This window comes from Artemia franciscana, chromosome 10 (assembly GCF_032884065.1).
Source record: "Artemia franciscana chromosome 10, ASM3288406v1, whole genome shotgun sequence".
Taxonomy (NCBI): Eukaryota; Metazoa; Arthropoda; class Branchiopoda; order Anostraca; family Artemiidae; genus Artemia; species Artemia franciscana.
This window is the reverse complement of record NC_088872.1, coordinates 33,281,117-33,303,060: the sequence shown is the minus strand read 5'-3', so window position 1 is coordinate 33,303,060 and position 21,944 is coordinate 33,281,117. Positions and strand designations below refer to the sequence as shown.

The 21,944-nt window shown below is 37.0% G+C and overlaps 2 protein-coding genes across 6 annotated transcripts in view; one reads left to right on the top strand and one right to left on the bottom strand.

The window, feature by feature from the left end:
• The window catches only part of LOC136032096 (uncharacterized), a 438,713-nt gene that overhangs the window by 285,906 nt on the left and 130,863 nt on the right, over positions 1 to 21,944 (top strand). The gene's annotated exons all lie outside the window — the stretch shown is intronic.
• The window catches only part of LOC136032099 (uncharacterized), a 70,764-nt gene that overhangs the window by 37,407 nt on the left and 11,413 nt on the right, over positions 1 to 21,944 (bottom strand). The window contains exon 1 of one of the 2 annotated variants that reach the window (XM_065712245.1): positions 8,877 to 9,008. The exons of the other annotated variant lie outside the window; for it this stretch is intronic. Within the exon in view, the coding sequence (XP_065568317.1) occupies positions 8,877 to 8,929 (53 nt within the window). The 5' untranslated portion in view covers positions 8,930 to 9,008. Of the gene's footprint in view, positions 1 to 8,876; positions 9,009 to 21,944 lie in introns of those variants that run through there. 2 annotated transcript variants of the gene reach the window in all.

Sequence of the window (21,944 nt, the reverse complement as noted above, 5' to 3'; positions counted from 1 at the left end):
AAATCTATACTGAAAGTATCAAGCGTAACACAAATCAAAAAGTTCGTGGTAACGAACTGTAGTAAAGAGCGACCTGGCTCAATAGTAACCAAAACTCTAAAAAATGGAATTTTTATAACAATAGTTAAAACAAAAGAATTGCATTTTCATGCTGATTTTAAATATATAAGTTTCAATAAGTTTAGACTTACCCATCAAAAGTTACGCGAAAATTTGCCTTATTTTAGAAAATAGGAGAAAACACCCCCTAATACCTAATACCCCCTAACCTCATAGAATCTTAACGAAAATCACACCATCAGATTCAGCGTATCAGAGAACCCTATTGTAGAAGTTTCAAGCTCCTATCTACAAAAATGTGGAATTTTGTATTTTTTGGCAGAAGGCAGATCACGGATGCGTGTTTATTTGTTTTTTTTTTTGTTTTTTTTTTTTAACGGAAATGAAGAGTTCTAGTGCCCTTTTTCAGTGACCGAAAAAAAATTGGAGGGTATATAGGCCCCCCTCCCACGCTAATTATTTTCCTAAAGTCACCGGATCAAAATTCTGAGATAGCCATTCTATTCAGCGTAGTCGAAAAACCTTATAACTATGTCTTTTGGGACGACTTACTCCCCCACAGTCCCTGTGGGAGGGGCTACAAGTTACAAACTTTGACCACTGCTTACATATAGTAATTGTTATTTGTAAGTGTACAGACGTTTTCAGGGGGATTTTTGATTTGGGGGGGGGGGGAAGAGGGGGATATGTTAGGGAAACTTTCCTTGGAGGAATTTATCATGGGGGAAGAAAATTTCCATGAAGGGAGAGCAGGATTTTCTAGCATTATTTAAAAAAAAAAACAATGAAAAAATAAATATAGTTTTTTTCTACTGAAAGTGAGGAGCAGCATTAAAATTTAAAACGAGCAGAAATTATTGCGCATATGAGGGGTTTACCTCCTCGTAATACCCCTTTCTTCACACTAAAGTATTTTTAGTAATTTCAACTATTTTTTTCTACGGCCTTTGTTATTCAAGAGTCATTCTTAAGGAATTGGGACAGAATTTAAGCTTTAGTGTAAAGAGCGAGGTATCGACGAGGGGTGAACTCTCTCATATACACAATAAAACATACGAATATAGAAGTTTGTTACGTAAGTTAATTCGTAAATTATGTATATTTTTTACTAATGAAAGTGTTCGTAAAAAAATTAAAAGTTCTAGTTGCCTTTTTAAGTAATCAAAAAATCGGAGGGCAACTAGGCTTCCTCCCTCTCTCCTTTTTTCTCAAAATCTTCTGATTAAAACTATGAGAAAGCCATTTAGCCAAAAAAAAATTAATATGCAAAGTTCGTTTTAATTATTTATGTGTGGAGAGCCAAGATCAAAACATGCATTAATTAAAAAACGTCCAGAAATTAAATAAGAAAAACAAGTTTTTTTAAATGAAAGTAAGAAGTGACATTAAAACTTAAAACGAACAGAAATTAATCCGTATATGAAAGGGGCTTTTCCTCCTCAACGGCCCGCTCTTTACGCTAAAGTTTTTTACCGTTTTAAGAAGTAGAGTTAAGAGAAAGAGTTAAACTCTTTAGTAAACGAAACTAGTAAAAGAAAATTTACCTTATTGTGGAAAATAGGGGAAAACACCCCCTAAAATTCATAGAATAACCATCGCACCATCGCATTCAACGTATCAGAGAACCCTATAGCGAAAATTTCAAGCTCCTATCTACAAAAATGTGGAATTTCATATTTTTTGCCAGAAGACAGATCACGGGTGCGTGTTTATTTGTTTTTTTTTCCCAGGGGTCATCGTATCGACCAAGTGGTCCTAGAATGCATAAGAGGACTCATTCTAATGGAAATGAAAAGTTCTAGTGCCCTTTTTAAGTGACCATGAAAATTGGAGGGCACCTAGACCCCCTCCCACGCTCATTTTTTTCCCAAATTCAATGGATCAAAATTGTGAGATAGTCATTTTGTTCCGCATAGTCGAAAACCATAATAACTATGTCTTTAGGGATGACTTACTCCACCACAGTCCCTGGGGGAGGTGCTGCAAGTTACAAACTTTGACCAGTGTTTACATACAGTAATGGTTATTGGGAAGTGTACAGACGTTTTCAGGGGGATTCCTTTGGTTTGGGGGTTGGGTTGAGGAAAGGGGGTTATGTGGGAGGATCTTTACTTGGAGGAATATGTCATGGGGGAAGAGAAACTCAATGAAAAGGGCGCAGGATTTTCTAGCATTACTATAAAAAAAAACAATGAAAAAATAAACATGAAAAGTTTTTTCAGTTGAAAGTAAAGAGTAGCATTGAAACTTAAAACGAACAGAGATAATTAAGCATATGAGGGGTTCTAAAAATACTTTAGCATAAAGAGCAATGTATTTAGGAGGAAATAAATACATCGCTCTTTTTGCTAAAGTATTTTTAGTAATTTCAACTACTTACTCTACGGCCTTTCTGATTCAGGGGTCATTCTTAAAGAATTGGGACAAGACTTAAGATTTAGTATAAAGAGCGAGGTATTAACGAGGGGACACACCCCCTCATATACATAATAAAAATATAAAAATATAAAAGTTTGTTACGTAAGTTAATTCTTAAGTTACGTATATTTTTTACTAATAGACACGTTCGTTAAAAATTAAAAGTTCTAGTTACCTTTTTAAGTAACCGAAAAATTGGAGGGCAACTACGCCTCCTTCCCCACCCCTTATTTCTCAAAATCGTCTGATCAAAATTAAGAGAGCCATTTAGCAAAAAAAAAATTAGTACGCAAATTTTATTTTAATAATTTATGTGCGGAGAGCCAAAATCAAACATGCATTAATTCGAAAACGTTCAGAAATTAAATAAAAAAAAACTAGTTTTTTTAAGTGAAAGTAAGGAGCGACATTAAAACTTAAAACGAACAGAAAAACTCCGTATATGAAATGGGTTTTCCCTCCGCAATCCCTCGCTCTTTACGCTAAAGTTTGACTCTTTGCCACAATTCTAATTTTTAAAACAATTAAAATTTTTAGCGTAAAGAGCGAGGGATTGCGGAGGGGAAAACCCATTTCATATACGGAGTAATTTCTGTTCGTTTTAAGTTTTAATGTCGCTCCTTACTTTCAGTTAAAAAAACTAGTTTTTTTTATTTAATTTTTAAAGAACCAACATGTCTCAAAAACAAAGTATTTGATTGAAAAGGTTAGTTACAGTGTAAAAAGATTTGTCGCTTAAGATTAAGCGCTTTAAATTTAACATTTTTTTATCCCTGCTCCACTAAAAAAAAAGAGCAACAGAGGCAAGCACAATGCTGGCCGAGAAGAATATCCCCGTGAATTGATTTTAGCATCACAATCAGAGTCAGTGATGTACCGTTGACTAAGTAAAAAGCGAGGTGTGTTTCATGTTTTTCCTGGCCATTTTTTATGTAAAAGGTGACTATAAAAACTTATAAAGGGGCTCATTTGATTGAAAACTGAAGTTTCATGTACCCTTTTCAAGTGCCAAGTGTAGATGGAGGGTGATCAGCCCCCCTGCCGCGCCAAAACATGGGGGGCCAGTGACCCAATGGTAAAGAAGATTGTTTGAGATTGCAAGTCTTTCCATAGTGATCAAAAAGGCATTTAAAGATGCTTCTAGGAGGGACTTGATCAGAGCAACCCCAAGAACAAGAACCCCATTCTACCAGACATATTTTGGTATAAAACATGGGCGAGTCACAATTTGTGAAAACCAAACTCTTAAAACGGCTATAAATATGTATGGTCAGAGTTAAGAATATAGCCCATGCCCTCTCCCCTTTCTCATCTCAACCCTCCACGTTTTAGCAGAGAGGTTGTACGTTGCTCCTCATTTAAGTATATATCATGCAAGGGTTTTCTAAATCGGTTCGAAAACAAGCTAATTCTATTTTCCACACTGACTCGGCATAAAAACGAGCCTATCCTGGATTGGTGCAAAAATGAGCTAAAAATTTGCCAAATTCTAATTCAGTCCAAAACATCCTGGATGGGAAAACAAGTGAAATCTCAAGCAGTTGAGCTTTTGTGACGTGGTGCAAAAACGAGCGAAATCCTGACTCAGTGGAAAACAATCGAAGTTCTGAATGGGCACAAAAACAACCTGTTTCCTGGTTTGGTGCAAAATCCTGAGAAGTCCAAGCTGTACAATTCAGGTGACTCTCTGAAAAAATATAGCTAAGTCCTGAATTGGTGCAAGACAAGGCAAGTCCAAGCTACGGACTGACTGGTAAAAAAATAAAAAATAAATATTAGATCCTGGGTGCGCCCGGAAATGAGTTAATTTCAGGCTGCAGAGTTACGTTGACGATGTGTGAAAAGAATGGAGGTCTTAACGCAAAAACGAGCTAACCCCAAGCTCCAGACAGACACGATGAAAGTTAGAAAGTTTGACATTTGCCCCATGTTTGAACTGGAATCAGGCAGACATTTTTGATCTCTTTTGTTGGGGAACCGAATTGGATCGTATACCCATCGAACTTATGGATGTATGTGAGGGTGGAGCCTGCCCCACAAAATCCTAAGTGTTCCCGAATCTCTGCACACTGCTCGTTACAATTGTCCAATAGAATTCGCCTTCATGTTGCCTCCTCCCTTGAAAAAATACCTGCACTCGTTCTTTATTCACTATCTCCCTTCATCACCTGCCCCACAAAGCATTTAGAAGAAAAATAGACATTTTTCACCTTGTTTGAACTAGAATCTTGTATGAATTTCCAATTGCATGTTTGGAAAATTAAAGCTAACTCTTGGCCCCTCAAACACCACTCTTCCCCTCTTTAAATTTCTAGCAGTAAGGCAGTCATTGGACACATTGTTTGAACCAGAATCGTGCAGAGCTCTACAACATGTATGTTTGGGAGCTAAAGGGGGCCATTGGCCCCTCCAACACTCTAAACCCTCCACTTTACCATCAAGTTCTACTATAAAGGTATGGATGTTGGATATTTCTTGATTCGGACTCAGAAAACGGATTTTGGTTTTTATTACTAAAGGCACAAAGCGGTTTTATTGCGTAACAAAAGACCTCACTACCAAATTTTGACAGAAAGTTAGGGAGGTTATTCTCCTCTAATATGTTTGCTACTTATATCAAAATATCTGAGGCTAATTAGATATTTTACAAAAGTGCTCTGGTCCGCTTGAAACACATTGGACGAAAATTTTCAGGTGAATAAAGAGGTTGATGTCCTAATATATTTACGAAAATATCTTTGGCTGAAGATACCTACCAAATTTAAGATGAATCTCAGCACGTTCAACTGTTTGTCCGTAACCCGGCAAATTACCAAAGACCTCACTCTCAGGCAAAACCAATCCTATGTAAATCAATCATGTTTTTTCCCGTCTGCCGAAAGGGAATTCAATCGCACAGTTGGACATATGCAAGGTCAGCAAGTCGAAAAGCTATCCATTGACTTTAATAGGGCTTCGGCTATTCTGTGACAGCATTTTCTAACAAATAGGACTGACTTTGACGTACCTAAACCCATGCCTGATGAGCTTAGGTCAAACCATTGCAAAGACGTATTAGCGTCACCACCGATAGAGCTGGACACAAGATTGAAACCCAACTTAGAAAAGCAGCAAGCCGGCGAAAACTTCGCCGAAACCCTATCATCATTCACAAAGGATATGTTGAATTCACGGAGAGAAAACAAAAAAAGAACCAGTCTCATGGTTTCGAATGGATGACTTTGAAACAACTAAAGAACCTTCCAAATGTGTCAGGAGCAGGGACTCACACCTTTTAACCTACGTGGTTGCTGAACATTCTTGAAAAGAACCAGGAGCCATTGCTCTCCAAGGGCTATAGACAAATCATGGTTTCATTGGCTCTCCGCAAGTTATTTGAAAAGGTATTGCTGCTCTATATAAAATTGCATGCACGTCTGAAAGATGAACATCCCAGCTTCATGAAGGGTTTGGGCAATGGACGTGCCCACCAGCTTATAAGAATGCCAAGCACATGTTCCGGTGAAAGCAAGCTGTTTGCCTCCAGCATTGACACTTGCTACATTCCATGCTGTCCTCCATTTGTTACATTGTCTCATTGAATCACCAGTTTGATCCCATTAAGCTCTTTTTCAGAGCATGGCAAGGATTCGCTCTAAGCCCCATTTTCTTCAACTGTGATATCCATTTCGCCAACGGATTCATTTGATAGACACTTTACATAGATGGCTTGAATCTCAGTTTTATTTCTTATGCGGATGACTTATTGCTCTTACCTAGCGTGCTAATTGGTTTACTATGTATTTTTTCGGCTTCTAGGAGCCTTGATACGGAAACATAGTGCTACGGGTCAACATCAAGAAATCTGAATTTATTATTTTGAGCAATACTAGTTCCATCAATGCTGCCCTATTTTTCGACGGTATCGCAACCCAGCAGTCTGGGTCTAATGTCTATAACTCCATTCATTCCGCATTTGGGAAAGTTATCAAATTTAAATGGTCATTCATTCAATTTATTTTATCAAAATTTTAAGTGCCGTCGCCTTTCCCTCAATTTGGTACATCTAACCTTTGTGTGAAATCCTGTCCCTTACTGAGCACCAAAAACTTCGGTGTCTATACTATCGATCCACAACATTTTCACTGGATCTTCCTACACCGTGATTTCTCACGAATATCCTATTCTTAATCCATGAACGAAGACGATAAACATAGAACGAATGACTGCGTCAAACCTATCTTTTCATCAATTATACGCCCTACCGCTGACTCAACTTTTCATGTGAAGACGCATCTTTAATTTTCTGTATCACATATGTTCTTCTTTCGTTCTTTTCTTCATTTTATATTCCACATTTTTCCCGCCTCCTTTCTGACATGACACTTCATTTGAATAGTTGATCTGTCCGGATTGACAAATGTATTCTATTCACAATAAATTGTGTTCATGTTAAGTTTGACTTATTAAATGCTTCTGTTTCCACCAAGGCTGTCAATCGCCCTTCTTTAAATTTACTTTTTAATTTTTTTATATAAAAAAATATGAAAAAAACAATTTGCCCTCCCCCCTTCTTACATCTGCTAATACTTTTTTTTGTAACTTCATTTGAAAAAAATTAAATTCCTTGCCTTCCTCTACATTTGTTTGTATTTATGCATCTACTTTCTGCTGGTATTAGATTTTGACATCGCTTTTAACATTTTTTCTTATTAATTGAGCTAAGTGATCTCACTGCGTAAAATTTAGAAGTTGAAAGCTAAGGGAGTTACAGAAAAGTGAACTTTCAAACAACTGTTCATTTCTTTCCAAACATTGGAAACTTGAAAGCTAAAGGAACTGTTGAAAAGATTAACTTCTAAGTTAATCCTTTAGATTGCCAATCAAGTCGTTCATTCCTCTGTGAAGATCAGAATATTGTAATATTCGTGATCTGGATTTTCTTTGGTTGATTTATAGTAATTCCAGCTCTAGAAAGTAGGATCAAACCATAGTTTAGCACAGATTACTTTTTGATGCATTTTTAGCTAAACCATTACCTAAAACTATCCTTGGATAATTCCTTTGGAAAATACTTTGCTAATTTTCCTTGGGCCTTTTGAGATGCTCTCATTATCACAGCAGCAGTAATGCCATTATAGATATGATAGTGCCGTATCTGTAGCCATTATAGGTACAACGGTGCCCCACCTATAGCCATGATAGATGCGATGGCGCCCTACCTACAGTCATGATAGAACCCGATGGCGCCCTACCCAAAGCCATGATAGATACAATGGTGCCCTGCCTATAGCCATAACAGATAATATGGTGGCCTACCCTTAGCTATGATAGATACGATGGTGCCCTATCTATGATATATATGCTTGTGCCCTAACAATAGCCATTATAGGTACGATAAGACCCTACCTACAGCCATCATAGCTACGATGGTGCCCTACTTATAGCCGTGATAGATACAATGGTGCCCTACCTATAGCCATGAGGTATGAAAGTGCTCTTTCTGTAGCCAGGATAGATAAGATGGCTCCCTATTTTTAGCCATGATATATACAATGGCACCCAACCTATAGCCATGACAGGTACGATGGAGCCCTACCTATATCACATGCTTGGGTAAATTATTATTACAAAACAACTGTTGATCGAATATGTACATGGTTTACATGTTTTTTTTTTCATTTACATAGTTTTTCTTCTGAATGAGTTGCCATGTGTTTGAATAAATATGAAATTCGAGAAAATACTATAGGGCATATCTCATACTTGCACGGTTTTGTTCCTATATAAAATCTCAAATGCTTTGATAATCAAATTCAATAAGAATATTTTAGTGCAGAGTATAGTTCAATCTTTACTTTATTCACCAAAGCCTCTTTTTCTGAATTTTTGTTTTGATGGCATCTGAACTGCCTTTGCTTTGATGATTTGATAATTCACAATTATCTTCTTGCAATAGAATTTCATTTTGTCCGCTAATGATGGGTATCTGGTAGTGTTTTCACTTCATATTTCCAAAATCCCTAAAAGATCGATGAAACATCCCTAGAAAATCCATTATCTGCAATAAAATATCTAGAGGGTAGTTATTTGCGTGAAACTCTGCTTCCACCAAATATTGGCGCAGAATTGGTGGTTTCACCACTTATTGGAGTGGTAAGCCTCGCTGGTACCAAATATTGTAATGGGGAGCCTCACAACCACCACTACTGTAACGTGAATATAGAGTATGGTATTACCCTATTACGGTATAGGGCATTGTAATATGATCAGACGGTCAAACGGGCCAAACTCTCGGCCACGGGTGCCACAACCTGAGTCACCACTAATATCTCTAGCTATCTCTTTGGAGGGTAAACGGGCCCCTCTGTCGATATACTAAATCGTAGTATTTCTTGCAAAATATTTCCCTATCCTACCTGTGTCCCTGGAAAAACAATCTACACGGTTGTAGAAAATAACTCATATGCATTCTTCCAAAGGTCACAAAACACACATATATCAACTCTGGAAAACAGACTCATTCAGCGGATTTTCAATGCAGACTACTAACTAAATCGCTTGTTCTTTACAACAAACTTTGCTTAAGGGTGGACCTTAGATTGGCCTTGGCTAATCCACTAAATTAAAGTTCAAACCACTGGCTTCTTTTGAATAATATTATCTTTCAATGGTCCAGATCAGCCGAACAAAAATAGATTTTTAACCAAAACTTTTACTTATTGCAAACTACCTTACCAACGAGATTTTAATTTATCATTGAAAATTATACTATAAGTAAATCGAAGCACATGTAATTACGGAAAAGAAAAAAGGTTATTGGTCTGAAAAGGAAAAGGAACAGGGGTGGAATCCCTAGAGTAGCGAACAATCCGCAGAAAACTCCCATATAATCAATTGCAACATTCTTAGAGACTATATTACATGAAAGAATGGATTAGGCTAAACTAACCTTAGTTAAAACTCCCTAGGTTTGGGTGAACAGAAAATTGAAAAGGTAGAAAAAGCACTAACCGAACTTTCAAATAGTTAGAAACTTGTGAACAGAATATCAAAAAGTCAGAAATACGTGGTCGGAAACTTGGAAAGGTTGAAACCTTAAAAATATGTTTGGATGATGCGCATAATTTGATGGTGTAATGTCTTTTTTAGATTACTTGCCTTCTTGTGTGCGTTTTTCCTCTTAAATCGTAAGTATATCTCAGAAACAGAGGTTATTAGGTTGAAACTTTCAGAGAATTTCAGAGGCATTATGAACAAATCTAAAAACAAATTATATAACTAATAAACTAGAATCGAATATTTTAATTCTTATGTCGGAAACGTAAAAACTGGATTAATATTCATTATGTTAACCAATAATAAAACTTTGGCAATTAAAAACGAATAGAAAATAACTTAAACAAAAGCTTTCCAAAAGATAATTTTTCAGAGAAAAGTAAAAACAATACAAAATTAAAAACCAGCAAAAATAAGTCTATTTATTAAGTGTTATAATAATTCATATTCAAAACAACCAGAAATTACTGTCAAACGAAGAATGTAACTCAAAACGAACAGAAATTAAAATAAATGATCATATCAAACATAAAAATAACAGATACAGATGAGGAACTAAATCTAAAAACGGGTAAAAATTCAATTTAATATTCAGGTCAAACTTAAAAAGAAACAAAAATAACTAAAAACATGAGTTTTGCTACTGCCGCTTCCCCTCCCATAACTGTTACAGCGCTAAAGCCTAATGCGTCATTTGCGCTTTACTGATAACAATATACTATAATTTTATTTTATAAAATGAAAAATTAAAAAACATTCTAGTGAAGGAAAATCTTAAATTGCAGAGATATCCGAAAAGTAACATGATAACATATCTTTTATTTTCATTAGTTCTTACCACTCGTCTTGATTATTATAGTGGTTTATTTTTTATGTTTTTTTTTACGCCCAAAAAATTAAAGAAGACTGTTCAAAATAAATAAAGTCCTCTTCCTCATAAAACTCCCCTTCCCCTAAAAGATTTCCATAAATTTCCATGAAAGTTCCAAAAATTCTCCTAATAAGCGCTATCTTTTAACAGTGGAGAAATTACATAGTTTACAGCCCTATGCCCAGGGACTAAGGTGGGTCACTTCATCCCCTAGGCATAGTTATTAGAATTGTCGACTACACTGAATCGAATGGCTATCTCGAAATTTTGATCGTATGCCTTTAAGGGAAAAAAATGTTTGTTGGGGGGAGGCTATTTTCAATCCAATTCAATTTCAATCCAATTGTTCACTTAAAAACGACACTAGAATATTTGACTCCCGTTTGAATAACCCCTCTCCAGATATTTTAGGACCATTGACCCCATTTGGTTACCCCTGAGAAAAACAAAGAAGCAAATAAACACGCATTCTTCAGACAGAAAATATAAAATTTCACATTTTTATAGATGAGAGCTTGAAACCTCAAGCTGAATATGATAGTGTGATTCTCATTCAGATTGCTTGATTTTTTGGGTGTGTTCTCCCCCTTTTAAAAATAAGGCAAATTTTCCCAGGCTTGTATTTTTGATGGGTAAGATTAAAGTTGACGATTTTAATATATTTAGAATCAGCCTAAAAGCCAAGTCTTTTGATGTAATAAAAAAAACTAGTTTCTTTAACTGAAAGTAAGGAGCGACATTAAAACTTAAAACAAACAGAAATTACTCCGTGTATGAAAGGGGTTGCTCCCTTCTCAACGCCCTGCTCTATACGCCAAAGTTTGACTATTTATCTCAATTCTACTTTATTAAAGAGTAAAAAACTATGCTAGCGTATGCTCTTTACTAGCTTAAAGAGCAGGGCGTTAAGAAGGGAGCAGCCCGTTTCATTCACGGAATAATTTCTGTTCGTTTTAAGTTTTAATGTCGCTCCTCACTTTCAGTTAAAAAAAACTAGTTTTTTTTATTTAATTTCTGAACGTTTTTGAATTAATGCATGTTTGATTTTCGCTCTCCGCACATGAATTATTAAAATGAAATTTGAATATTAATTCTTTTTTTTTGGCTAAATGCCTTTCTCTTAGTTTTGATCAGACGATTTTGAGAAATAAGGGATGGGGAAGAAGGCTTAGTTGCCCTCCAAATTTTTGGTTACTTAAAAAGGCAACTAGAACTTTTAATTTTTAACGAATGTTTTTATTAGTAAAAAATATAAGCAACTTAAGAATTAACTTACGTAACAAACTTCTATATTCTTATTTTTATTATTTATATGAGGGGGTTTTTCCCCTCGTTAATACCTCGCTTTTTACACTAAAGCTTAAGTTTTGTCCCAACTCTTTAAGAATGACCCCTGAATCAGAAAGGCCGTAGAATAAATATTTGAAATTACTAAAGATACTTTAGCATAAAGAGCGAGGTATTTAGGAGGAAAAGAACCCCTCACATGCGTAATAATTTCTTTTCGTTTTAAATTTTAATGCTACTCCTTGCTTTCAATTGAAGAAACTTTTTCATGTTTATTTTGTCATTGTTTTTTTATAGTAATGCTAGAAAATCCTGCGCCCTTTTCATTGAGTTTCTCTTCCCCCATGACATATTTCTCCAGGGAAAGATCCTCCCACATAGCCCCCTTCCCTCAACCCCCCCCCCCCCAAACCAAAAAACCTGAAAACGTCTGTACACTTCCCAATAACCATTACTTTATTTAAACAATGGTCAAATTTTGTAACTTGCAGCCCCTTCCCCGCAGACTTTGGGGGAGTAAGTCATCCCCAAAGACATAGTTATTATGGTTTTCGACTATGCTGAATAAAATAGCCATCTCAAAATTTTGATCCGTTGACTTTGGGTAAAAAATGAGCGTGGGAGGGGGCCTATGTTCCCTCCAATTTTTTCGGTCACTTAAAAAGGGCACTAGAAATTTTCATTTCCGTTAGAATGAGCCCTTTTGCGACATTCTAGGACCATTTGGTCGATACGATGACCCCTGGGCAAAAAAAAAATAAACATGCACCCGCGATTTGTCTTCCGGCAAAAAATACGAAATTCCACATTTTCGTTAAGATTCTATCACTTTTAGGGGGTGTTTCCCCCTGTTTTCCAAAATAAAGCAAATTTTCTCAGGCTCGTAACTTTTAATGACAAAAACTAAATTTGATGAAACTTATATATTTAAAATCAGTATGGAAATTTGATTCTTTTGATGTATCTTTCAGTTTCAAAATTCCGTTTTTTAGAGTTTCGTTTACTATTGAGCCGGGTCGCTCCTTACTACAGTTCGTTACCACGAACTGTATGATCTGTTATTATCAATATTAAGTATTTCAGAGTTTCGATTGCTATTGGTTAGGGTCTCTCCTTACTTTAAGTTACATCACAGAGACTTTCTTTTTTTAATATTTTTTTCAGTTTTATTGTTACTATGATCCAATTGACTTTAAAAAAACTTTCCTGCTTTTACTTTAATGCTCCACATTTTCCTATAAAAAGAACTTCTTGAAGTATCACTTAACCTGATAAAGGAAAATAGAATCTTTTTAGATGTGTTTATGCTGTTCCAAAAATTCGTCCTTCTCTTTCTTAATATTTCTTTTAAATTTTCATTTACTCTATGGGCGGTTCTCTATTTAACCGTTCTCCATTATCTCGGACATTCTGAAAAGCTTTCCTACATCTTACAAAACCATTTTGATCCTCCTATGAATAAACGTGGCCCCCTTATGAAAGAAATTTAAACTTTTTGCGATGTCAGCTTTTTATGCAACATTTATCCTCAAAATAAAATCTGAATTTATCCAACGGATGAAAATGGAGAATATTGGAGCTTTGCTCCTTAAACATGGCTTTTATAGCGATTACATAAAATACAAGTTTTTTCAACTGAAAGTAAGGAACAACATTAAAACTTATAACGAACAGAAATTATTTCGCATATGAAGGGGGTTTACCATTCTTCAAAACCTCGCTCTTTACGCTAAAGTCTTTTAGTACTTTTAAAGAAGATTCTTATTGTTCTAATTAAACGACCCTTGCGTTTCAGGAGTCGTTCTTAAAGACTTGACTAACTTGACTTAAAGCTCTTGTTTGGCAGTGTCACCAGCGTTGAGGGAGCCAGATGTCAGCACCGTTAGTCGTCTCCAGAGTGGCATGTGTTAGGCGAGGGTAGGAACTTCGCTGAGGTCAATGCCCCACGCTATGAGTCAATCGCGGGTGACATCCACTAATCTCATATGTGTCCTATCTCTGGGGCATTTCCATTCGTTTGCTGTTGGATCGAAGTCGAATATAAGTTAGGCAGGTGTTTCACTGGGCATGTGAAGTAAATGACCGTACCAACTCAGCGAGCGGGGCTAAACCTTTTTAGACAGGGGTGGTAATTTAAAGGACCGGAGAAGACCCATGTTTCGTATCCTGTCGAGCCACCTAGCGTGCTCAAGTTTTCGGAGGTCTGGACAGCATGTCCACCTTCATCATCTGCGACTGAGTCAAAGGCCAAGTCATACAACGCACCACTTGCTACTGAGGCAGAGTAGATACAAGCTTTCGTGAGACGGCTGATCTGGGATTGGTGGAATATTGTTCTCAATAGACGGTCAAAAATGGCGTTCGCCTTTGCCACCTTTGCTGATATCTCATCAGCAATGTAGATTTCTATTTTAGCAGACAATTGAACTAAGGTAGGTAAACTGCTTGACTATCTAACATCTTGACCACACACTTCTATAGTTGTCAGGCGGCTGCATGGTGTCTTGTCCATAGGCAATATTTTGGTTTTCAAGTTTATATTTAAATCAAGTTTTTCTGCAGTATATGTTAGCGTTTCCAGGGCAGTGTTGATGTAAGCGAGATTTCCGGATACCAGTGCAACATCGTCAGTGAAGTCAACATCTAGCTGAACTCTTCCAGCAAAATAGATACCAAACGGATGTGCCAGCAGTGTTTTGTTGAGAACATGGGATGTGGCACAAATGAAGAGTTAAGGCAGCAGCACAGCCTTGCCGAATACCGTTTCTAATTTGAAAATGTGATGAGAGCTGTCCATTTACAATGACAGCGCTTTCGGTCTTATTGTATAGTTCTTTGAACAGATCGACAATTTTCTTAGGTACACCAGCAGATTGAAAGATCAGCCACACTGTCTGTCGACAGTGTCAAAAACGGATCGAAAATGACGAAGAAAACATATGCCTTCCTTTTATATTCTAGAGTTTTCTCTATTAGCTGTCTAATTGTATAGATTTGCTCAGTAGTGGATCTACCCGGCATGAACCCAGCTTGCTGGTTGCGAACAAAGGGATGGAGGTACTTCGTTGCGTGCTTGAGGAGCAGCATGGCAAAGAGTTTACCGCGTACCAAGAGCAGAGTTGTGACACGATAGTTATTACATTCTGCTTTACTTCCTTTCCTCTTGTAGACTGGCATAAATAAGCCTGTCTTTCAGTCAGATGTGATTATTTCAGAGCGCCGCACAGTATTAAAAAGCACTTGTAGCCAGAGGGTAATGAATGGATCGCCATTTTTAAGGAGTTCTGATGTCAGGCCACATACTCCCTGCGTTTTGTTGTTCTTCAGCTTTCGTACAGCAGCTTTAATTTCTTCTGCTGTAAATACAGTGCCGTCAGTGGCAGGTTTAGCATTGTCAGCAGCAGCAGTAATCTGGTCTTCAATTTTGTCTGGTGGGTCTGAGTTTAGTAGCTTCTCGAAGTGGTGTTCCCACTGGCGGAGGCACTGTGATTGATCTAAAATATTTTCGCCACTGGTGTTACGGAGATACGACATAGTTTGAGTGAATTGACCTGAGAGCTGACAGAGGATCTTATATATGGCTCCAATGTCCTTTTTTTCGACGGGCTCTTGAAGCTCGCGTGCTTTTTCGTCTGTAAAGATCTTACGGTCTTTGTGTAGCATGATGTTAAGCTCTTTATTTAATTGCGTATATGCTGTCACGTCCCCGCAAAGGCAAGCTTCCCGTCTATGATGAGGGATGACCGTCAATGGTGAGGGACTCGTTGCTGATCCAGTCTTTTTTCTTATGCTGCTTCATTCAAACAACGTTAGTTGCATCTGGAAGAGCATTCTCTACGAAGACCTTCCATACATCTTCACTATCATCGCTGCGTAAAGACATCGAATCTTTCGGATATTTGAACCTGATACTACTTAGCCAAAGTGGGGTCTTACTCGATACGGTATGTATCAAATTTTCCGAGGTGTCTGGTTGGTCTTTGTAGCTTTTAGGCGAAGTTTGATTTTGGTTGTGAATGGTCAGCTGGAGGAATTCTGGCAAATTTTTCCTGACAAGTTCGTCCCCTGGAAACTTTCCTCTCTATAGAAAAATCCCCGTGTAAAAACTCGCAGTAGAAGCCTCCGCCCCGGAAAATGCATGCATACATCCCAATCACAAATAATGTGCACAAACAATGGAAGAATTTTATAACTTAAAGACCTTTCTCCTGAGGCTGTGGGGTGTCATTTTGTATCCAATGGCATAGTTATTTGGCCTTTCAACTATGATGAACAAAATGGACATCTCAAAATTTTGATCGGAAGACTCTGTGGAAAAAAGGGGTGGGGAGGGGGCATAGCTGTCCTCCGATCTTTCTGGTCACGTAAAAAGGGCACTAGAACTTTCAATTTTTTTCAAATGAGCGCTCTCACGATACTGTCGGACCACTGGGTCAATAAGATCACTCATGGGGAAAAAAGAAAAAACTAGCAAATAAACACGCATCGGTATCCGTAGTTTTTCTTCTGGCAAAAAATATAAATTCCACAATTTTGAAGATAGGAACTTGAAACATATATAGTTGGGTTTTCTGATACGCTGAATCTGATGATGTGATTTTTAATAAGATTCTATGACTTTTAGGGGATGTTCTCACCTATTTTCAAAAATCAAGCAAATTTTCTCAGGTGCGTAGCTTTTAGTCGCTAAGACTAAATTTAATGAGACATATATATTTGGAATCAGTATAATAAGCCGATTCTTTTAATATATCTACTAGTATCAAGACTCTTTTTCTTAGAGTTTCTGTTACTATTGAGTCAGGTTGCTTCTTACTTGCAGTTTGTTACCACGAACTGTTTGATTAACCTCTACTTGTAACACAAGTAGTAAAGATGTATGCTACACTGCATGAACAAGTTAAAATTATTATAACCTAGCAGCGTAAGCAGCAAATTGGCGCAGAGCTGAAGTAAGTTTGAACAGCATTAAATAAAAATCAAATTTTTGGGTGTGATCTCATTTTTTTCTGGAAATCTACTTTAATATACAATCTGCATCGACAGTTTCGTTAATCCTATTGGGAGAAGATTAGAAAAAACACCTATTAGCCTATCAACGCCCCACTCTTTACGCTAAAGTTTTTACTATTTTAGAAAGTAGAGTTGAGAGAAAGAGTCAAACTTTAGCGTAAAGACCAACTGATTGTTCATATAGACAAGTCTGTAGTGAATGACTTTTACTCTTCGATAAAAAATACGGTAACATCTTGTGCGACTAAGATTGTCACAAAAAATACTTTGTCACAAGGAATTGCTAAAGGAATTCCTCTTGACTTTGATCTTGACCAGTTCTGCAGTGAGCCAGGCATAGCATCAACTAGTCATCTTGGTGCCTCTACAGTTGTCAAGATTGAGTTTACAGATCTATTGTAAAAGGCTCGGCTGCTAAAAACAGGACTAAGAATCGGCTATGAACTTATTCGAGTTTCTGAACTTCTGACCCCACCTAGATGCTGTCACAAGTGTAGATCCCCAAGCCATATCCAGTCCGCCTCTTCCAGTTCAAATCCAAAGTGTGCAATTTGCATAGGGCCTCATGTCTCTACAAAAGACTCTCCCTGTAAACTTCGTGCGAAATGTGCGAATTGTAGTGGTCCGCAAGTGTCGTTTAGCCTAAAATGCCAAGTCCTTAAAAAAGTGATTTCTGCTGCCAAGTGATGGATCGCTCGATATCCCTACTCTCTTTTAATATTAATGGCACTAAGGATAAAGCCTCTGTGATTGACGAGTTCATAAATTACTACGATATAGTCTGCTTACAAGAACACCTGCTCTCTTCCACCAGTTCCATTTTCCTACAACGAAGTACATCACATCAGTTATTTCTTATAAATGCTCGCACAACTTTTGGCAGGCCCTCTGGAGGACTCGCATGTTTTGTGAAGCGGAGTTTAAGTGGTCTAAATCCCACTTGCTTATGTCGAACGATCATTTTCTTGCCATCCAGTTAGGCAATACTGTTATAATTAACACTTATTTGCTACAAAATGCACATGGAATTGATTCTATGACTCGGTTCGCTAAAGCTTGCTCCTCGTTATGCTCAGCTGTGAAGCAATTCGCTGATTCTGAATCTGATTATTGGTGACTTGAACTGCAGTATTTTAGATAACTCGGCCAGAACTGACTGCTTGTTAGATTTAGTTCCTGATTATAAAATTGTGCCAAAGGATCAGGCCTATACTTACATTCATCATTCAGGAAGTGTATCAAATATTGACCATGTAATCTGTTCGCCAAGTCTCAGTATTTCTGAAGTGCATGTCCTTACGGATGAACAAGACATTGATCATATGCTGATGTCATTTACGTTTTCCCTACATGATGTTCCTGTGTATTCCTCTATTCCTAAGCCCTCACGGTGTTTCGACAAGTATAATTGGAATCGTGGAAATATTGTCCTTTACAGTGTGACGCTTGCTACACTACTTAGTTCTATTCGTTTTCCGTTTCATTTGCTCCAGACGCGGGTGCCTGTGAAAAATGTGGTTGCCGATATTGACCTGTACTATTCACAAATTATTTCGTGTTTGAAAAACGCTGAATCTTGTGCTGCCCCTTGTGAACTCGTCAACCTGTGTGGAATAATGATTCAGAGTTGAAGTCGATTAAGAACCGTGCAAAGTTATGGTTGCGTATATTGTCAGAATGCGGAAGGCCTGCTTCTGGTATTGTTTTCAGTATTAAAAATCGCACTAAATCTGCTTATAAGAAATACCTTTGTGCAGTCAAATTTTGGGGTCTTGTTTTTCCATCAAATCCAAGTGATTGGAAGAATGTTTTAAATTCTAGTAAAATTATTGGTGATGGTTCTGGCAATTATATTTCTAAGTCAGCTTGGGAATCGCATTATACTTCTATTTTTTCCCGGATTAATTATGCAGTTCATTCACGTTTTTCAGCTGTTTTGAAACGTATGCTACCGTCTGGTCTATCTCAGCAGGATATATTACCGATATCCGCTGATTCAACTTACCTGGCTTTTAAAAGGCTTAAGTCTAATTCAGTTGACACCGATGGAATATCAGTGAATTATTTAAAACCTGATTGTCCCCCTTTAATATCACATTTACAACTACTTTTTCAAATGTGTTTGTGTTGTTCTGCCGTGCCGGACAGTTCCTTGTGTGGCACAGTTACTTCTATTTTGAAAAGGGGGAAAGATCCATTTTCATGTTCATCTTATCGTCCTATCACTGTTTCTTGTACCTTAAGCAAAGTCCTTGAGTATTTACTTCTCCCTTCTACAACAGATATTATAAATTTTGGAGTTAACCAGTTTGGTTTTCAGCGTGGTCTGGGATGTCAGCATGCCCATAAGGTTCTTTCTACTCTGCTTTCTGATGCTTCCGGGAAGGGCTATGATCTTTATTTTTGTTCTTTAGATCTATCTAAGGCTTTTGATTCTGTAGTTCACTCCTAAGCCCTGTTTTCTTTGCTTAAATGTGGAGTGAATGTTTCTATTGTTTCTTTATTAATATCTTAGTATAGTCATTCTTTATCTCCATCAATTTTCAAAATTCGTATTGCTGATATTTTAAATAGTCTTTCCGACAACTTACCTTTTAGGTAGTTCAAATGTCTCATATCTTGCTTATGCAGACGATATTCTTCTCATTAGTAGAACTAAATCTGGGCATTCGACTTCTGTTCCTTCTATCTCTACTGCTTTCTCGAATGTAGGTCTAACCCTTAACCCTGATCAATTCTGGATAAACCCTTTACCCTATCAAACTGAAATGAGAAGTATTTTTAAAACTCTTTAGAACTTTAAGGCGAAGACCGACGCGTTGAGGAGCTGGCAGCCACCCTTACATACGGAACGATTTCAGCTCATTTTGAGTTTTAATGGCGCTCTTTACTTTCATCTGATTTTTTTTTTTATCTAATGATGAGATATAAATGATAGATGTAAGTGGTAGACACTTCTAAGTTGGAAGCATTGTCAGGAAATCATCGAAGATACTAGTGTATAACGTGTTTTGTTTTAGTAGACGCGTTATAACAACAATAACATTAATTTTACGACTTGTTTTTTTTAGTTAATTTCTGAATTTTTTTTAATAATGCCAGGATATCTGGCTCCACCCCCACGGAAAATTTCCCTCCCCATGAAAATATCCTTTGGACAGTTCATTCCTGGCAAAATTTATCCCGGACAGTTACTCTTAACATCTCCACGCGTAAATTTTTAATCGGTAAAGAGAAATCAAGACATATAAAGAAATTTCATAGAGGAATTCTGGCAGCTTCTTCAGTATAAGATTTCCCCTGAAAAGTTCACCCCTTGTAACTTCCATCTCCAAGGAGAATTCTCCCCGTGCATAATCCAACCAGCAGAAAATTCACCCTCCCCTTCCCGCCCGAAAAACGTATGGATACTTCCCAATAACGAATACTATACGTAAAAATGGAAAAAAGTTTATAACTTAAAAACATTTCCCCAGGAGCTGTGGGGATTATGTTATTTCAAAGACATAGTTATTGAGCCTTTCAACTCTGCTGAACCATTGGCTATCTCTAAATTTTGATCGAATGACTTTGGGAATAAAAGTGGCGTGGGAGGGGGCCTAGTTGCCCTCCAATTTTCGGTCACTTAAACGGGCACCAGAACCTTTAATTTTCCTTAGAATGAGCCCTCTTGCGAAGTTCTTGGCCTGCTGGGTCGATATGATCACCCCTGGGGAAAACAAAAAAAAAAAACATAAGAAAAAAACAAAGAAATAAGCACGCGTCCCTGCCCTTTCTTCTGGCAAAATTCAACATTTTTGCAGATAAGAGCTTGAAACCTCTACATTAGAGTTCTTTGATACGCTGGATCTGACGGTGTGATTTTCGTTAGAATTCTATGACTTCTGGAGGTCTTTCCCTCTTTTTTTGAAAATCAGACAAATTATCTCAGGATAGTAGCTTTTGACGGTAAGACTAGACTTAATGAAACTTATATATTTGGAATTAGCATAATGAGAATAGCCAACTTGTACTTTCAGCCAATCTTTGCCGCACAACATCAAAATGCAGGTGCAGGCCATCTGATGAGAAAAAAAATAAACAAAGGGAAGAGTCTAATCAAACTTTATCAATACTAAATCTGTATTTATAAAACTAAGGATAGGATAAAAGGACGAAAAATGAAATTAAAAAAGGCGGCACCACTCTCAGAAAGAAAATACACTCGAACCCAGCTAAACCTCAAAATTTCGTGAAATTGAAACTTTCATAGGTTTTGTTTACCTAATTCATATTTTCTGTTAAGATTTGATCAAATCTAAAATATACTAGATTATGTTTCGCAGTAGTATTTACTTTGGGTTGATGAAATTGCGAACACAGACTTGAGCGTAAAGTAGTTTTACTTTTTGAGCTCTGGTAGTGACCTCAATAGGAAAGCCACAGCTCTCTTTTTCTTTCTTACTTCTCTTACCAGACGATGAAATGTTCTTCCCGCTGTCAAATAATCTTGGAATCATTTCCAATTATTAATTCGATCTGTCGACTCGTGCTTCCCGGCTTTCTTCAGCCAGTGTCTGCCAGACCTTCGACTATGCCACTTGAAGCCTCCCCTTGGTGCAAAGTCCCCTTTGAATTTATATCGAAGATTCTTTTTAATAATAATAATAATTTATTTGTGACCCACTTGAAACAGCGGAGTAGAAAACAAACACACAGAAAAAAACAACTTCTGATAACACATTAAATTGCTGTAAAAAACATTTTAGAAGACCATGAAAAGGGTTAATAGTAAAATGTATCTAGTCGGATAATTTCTGGTGTAGCACTTTAAGTTTATTTAATAAATCTGGAGCCCCGAAATTTGTTACCATATCACTGTTCTTGTACCAGGGAGGAAGATACAACAAAAATCGGAGGAAAACGAAAATAAGATGACTTGAGAGCCTTTAAATCTTTCTTTTTAAAACAGGATACAATGCAGAAAGATATAAAACCAAGTGATCACAAAAGCAAGAATAAATTTTTAAAAGGGCTTTGCGGTTGTATTTCCCCCTGTTCGCAACAATTTTAGAAGAACCCACTTGAAGTTTAACCTTAGCATCAGAAACAATTTTATTACGAAAAGAGACTAAATTGTTAGTAAGGGTAATGCCCAACCACCTTAAAGAAGTCACGCACGGAATGCTAAATTCAGAACAGTTAAGTCTAGAAGATTGGTTAGGAGAAGGACCAGAATTTATCAGGGTTAAGGGTTAGACCTACATTCGAGAAAGCA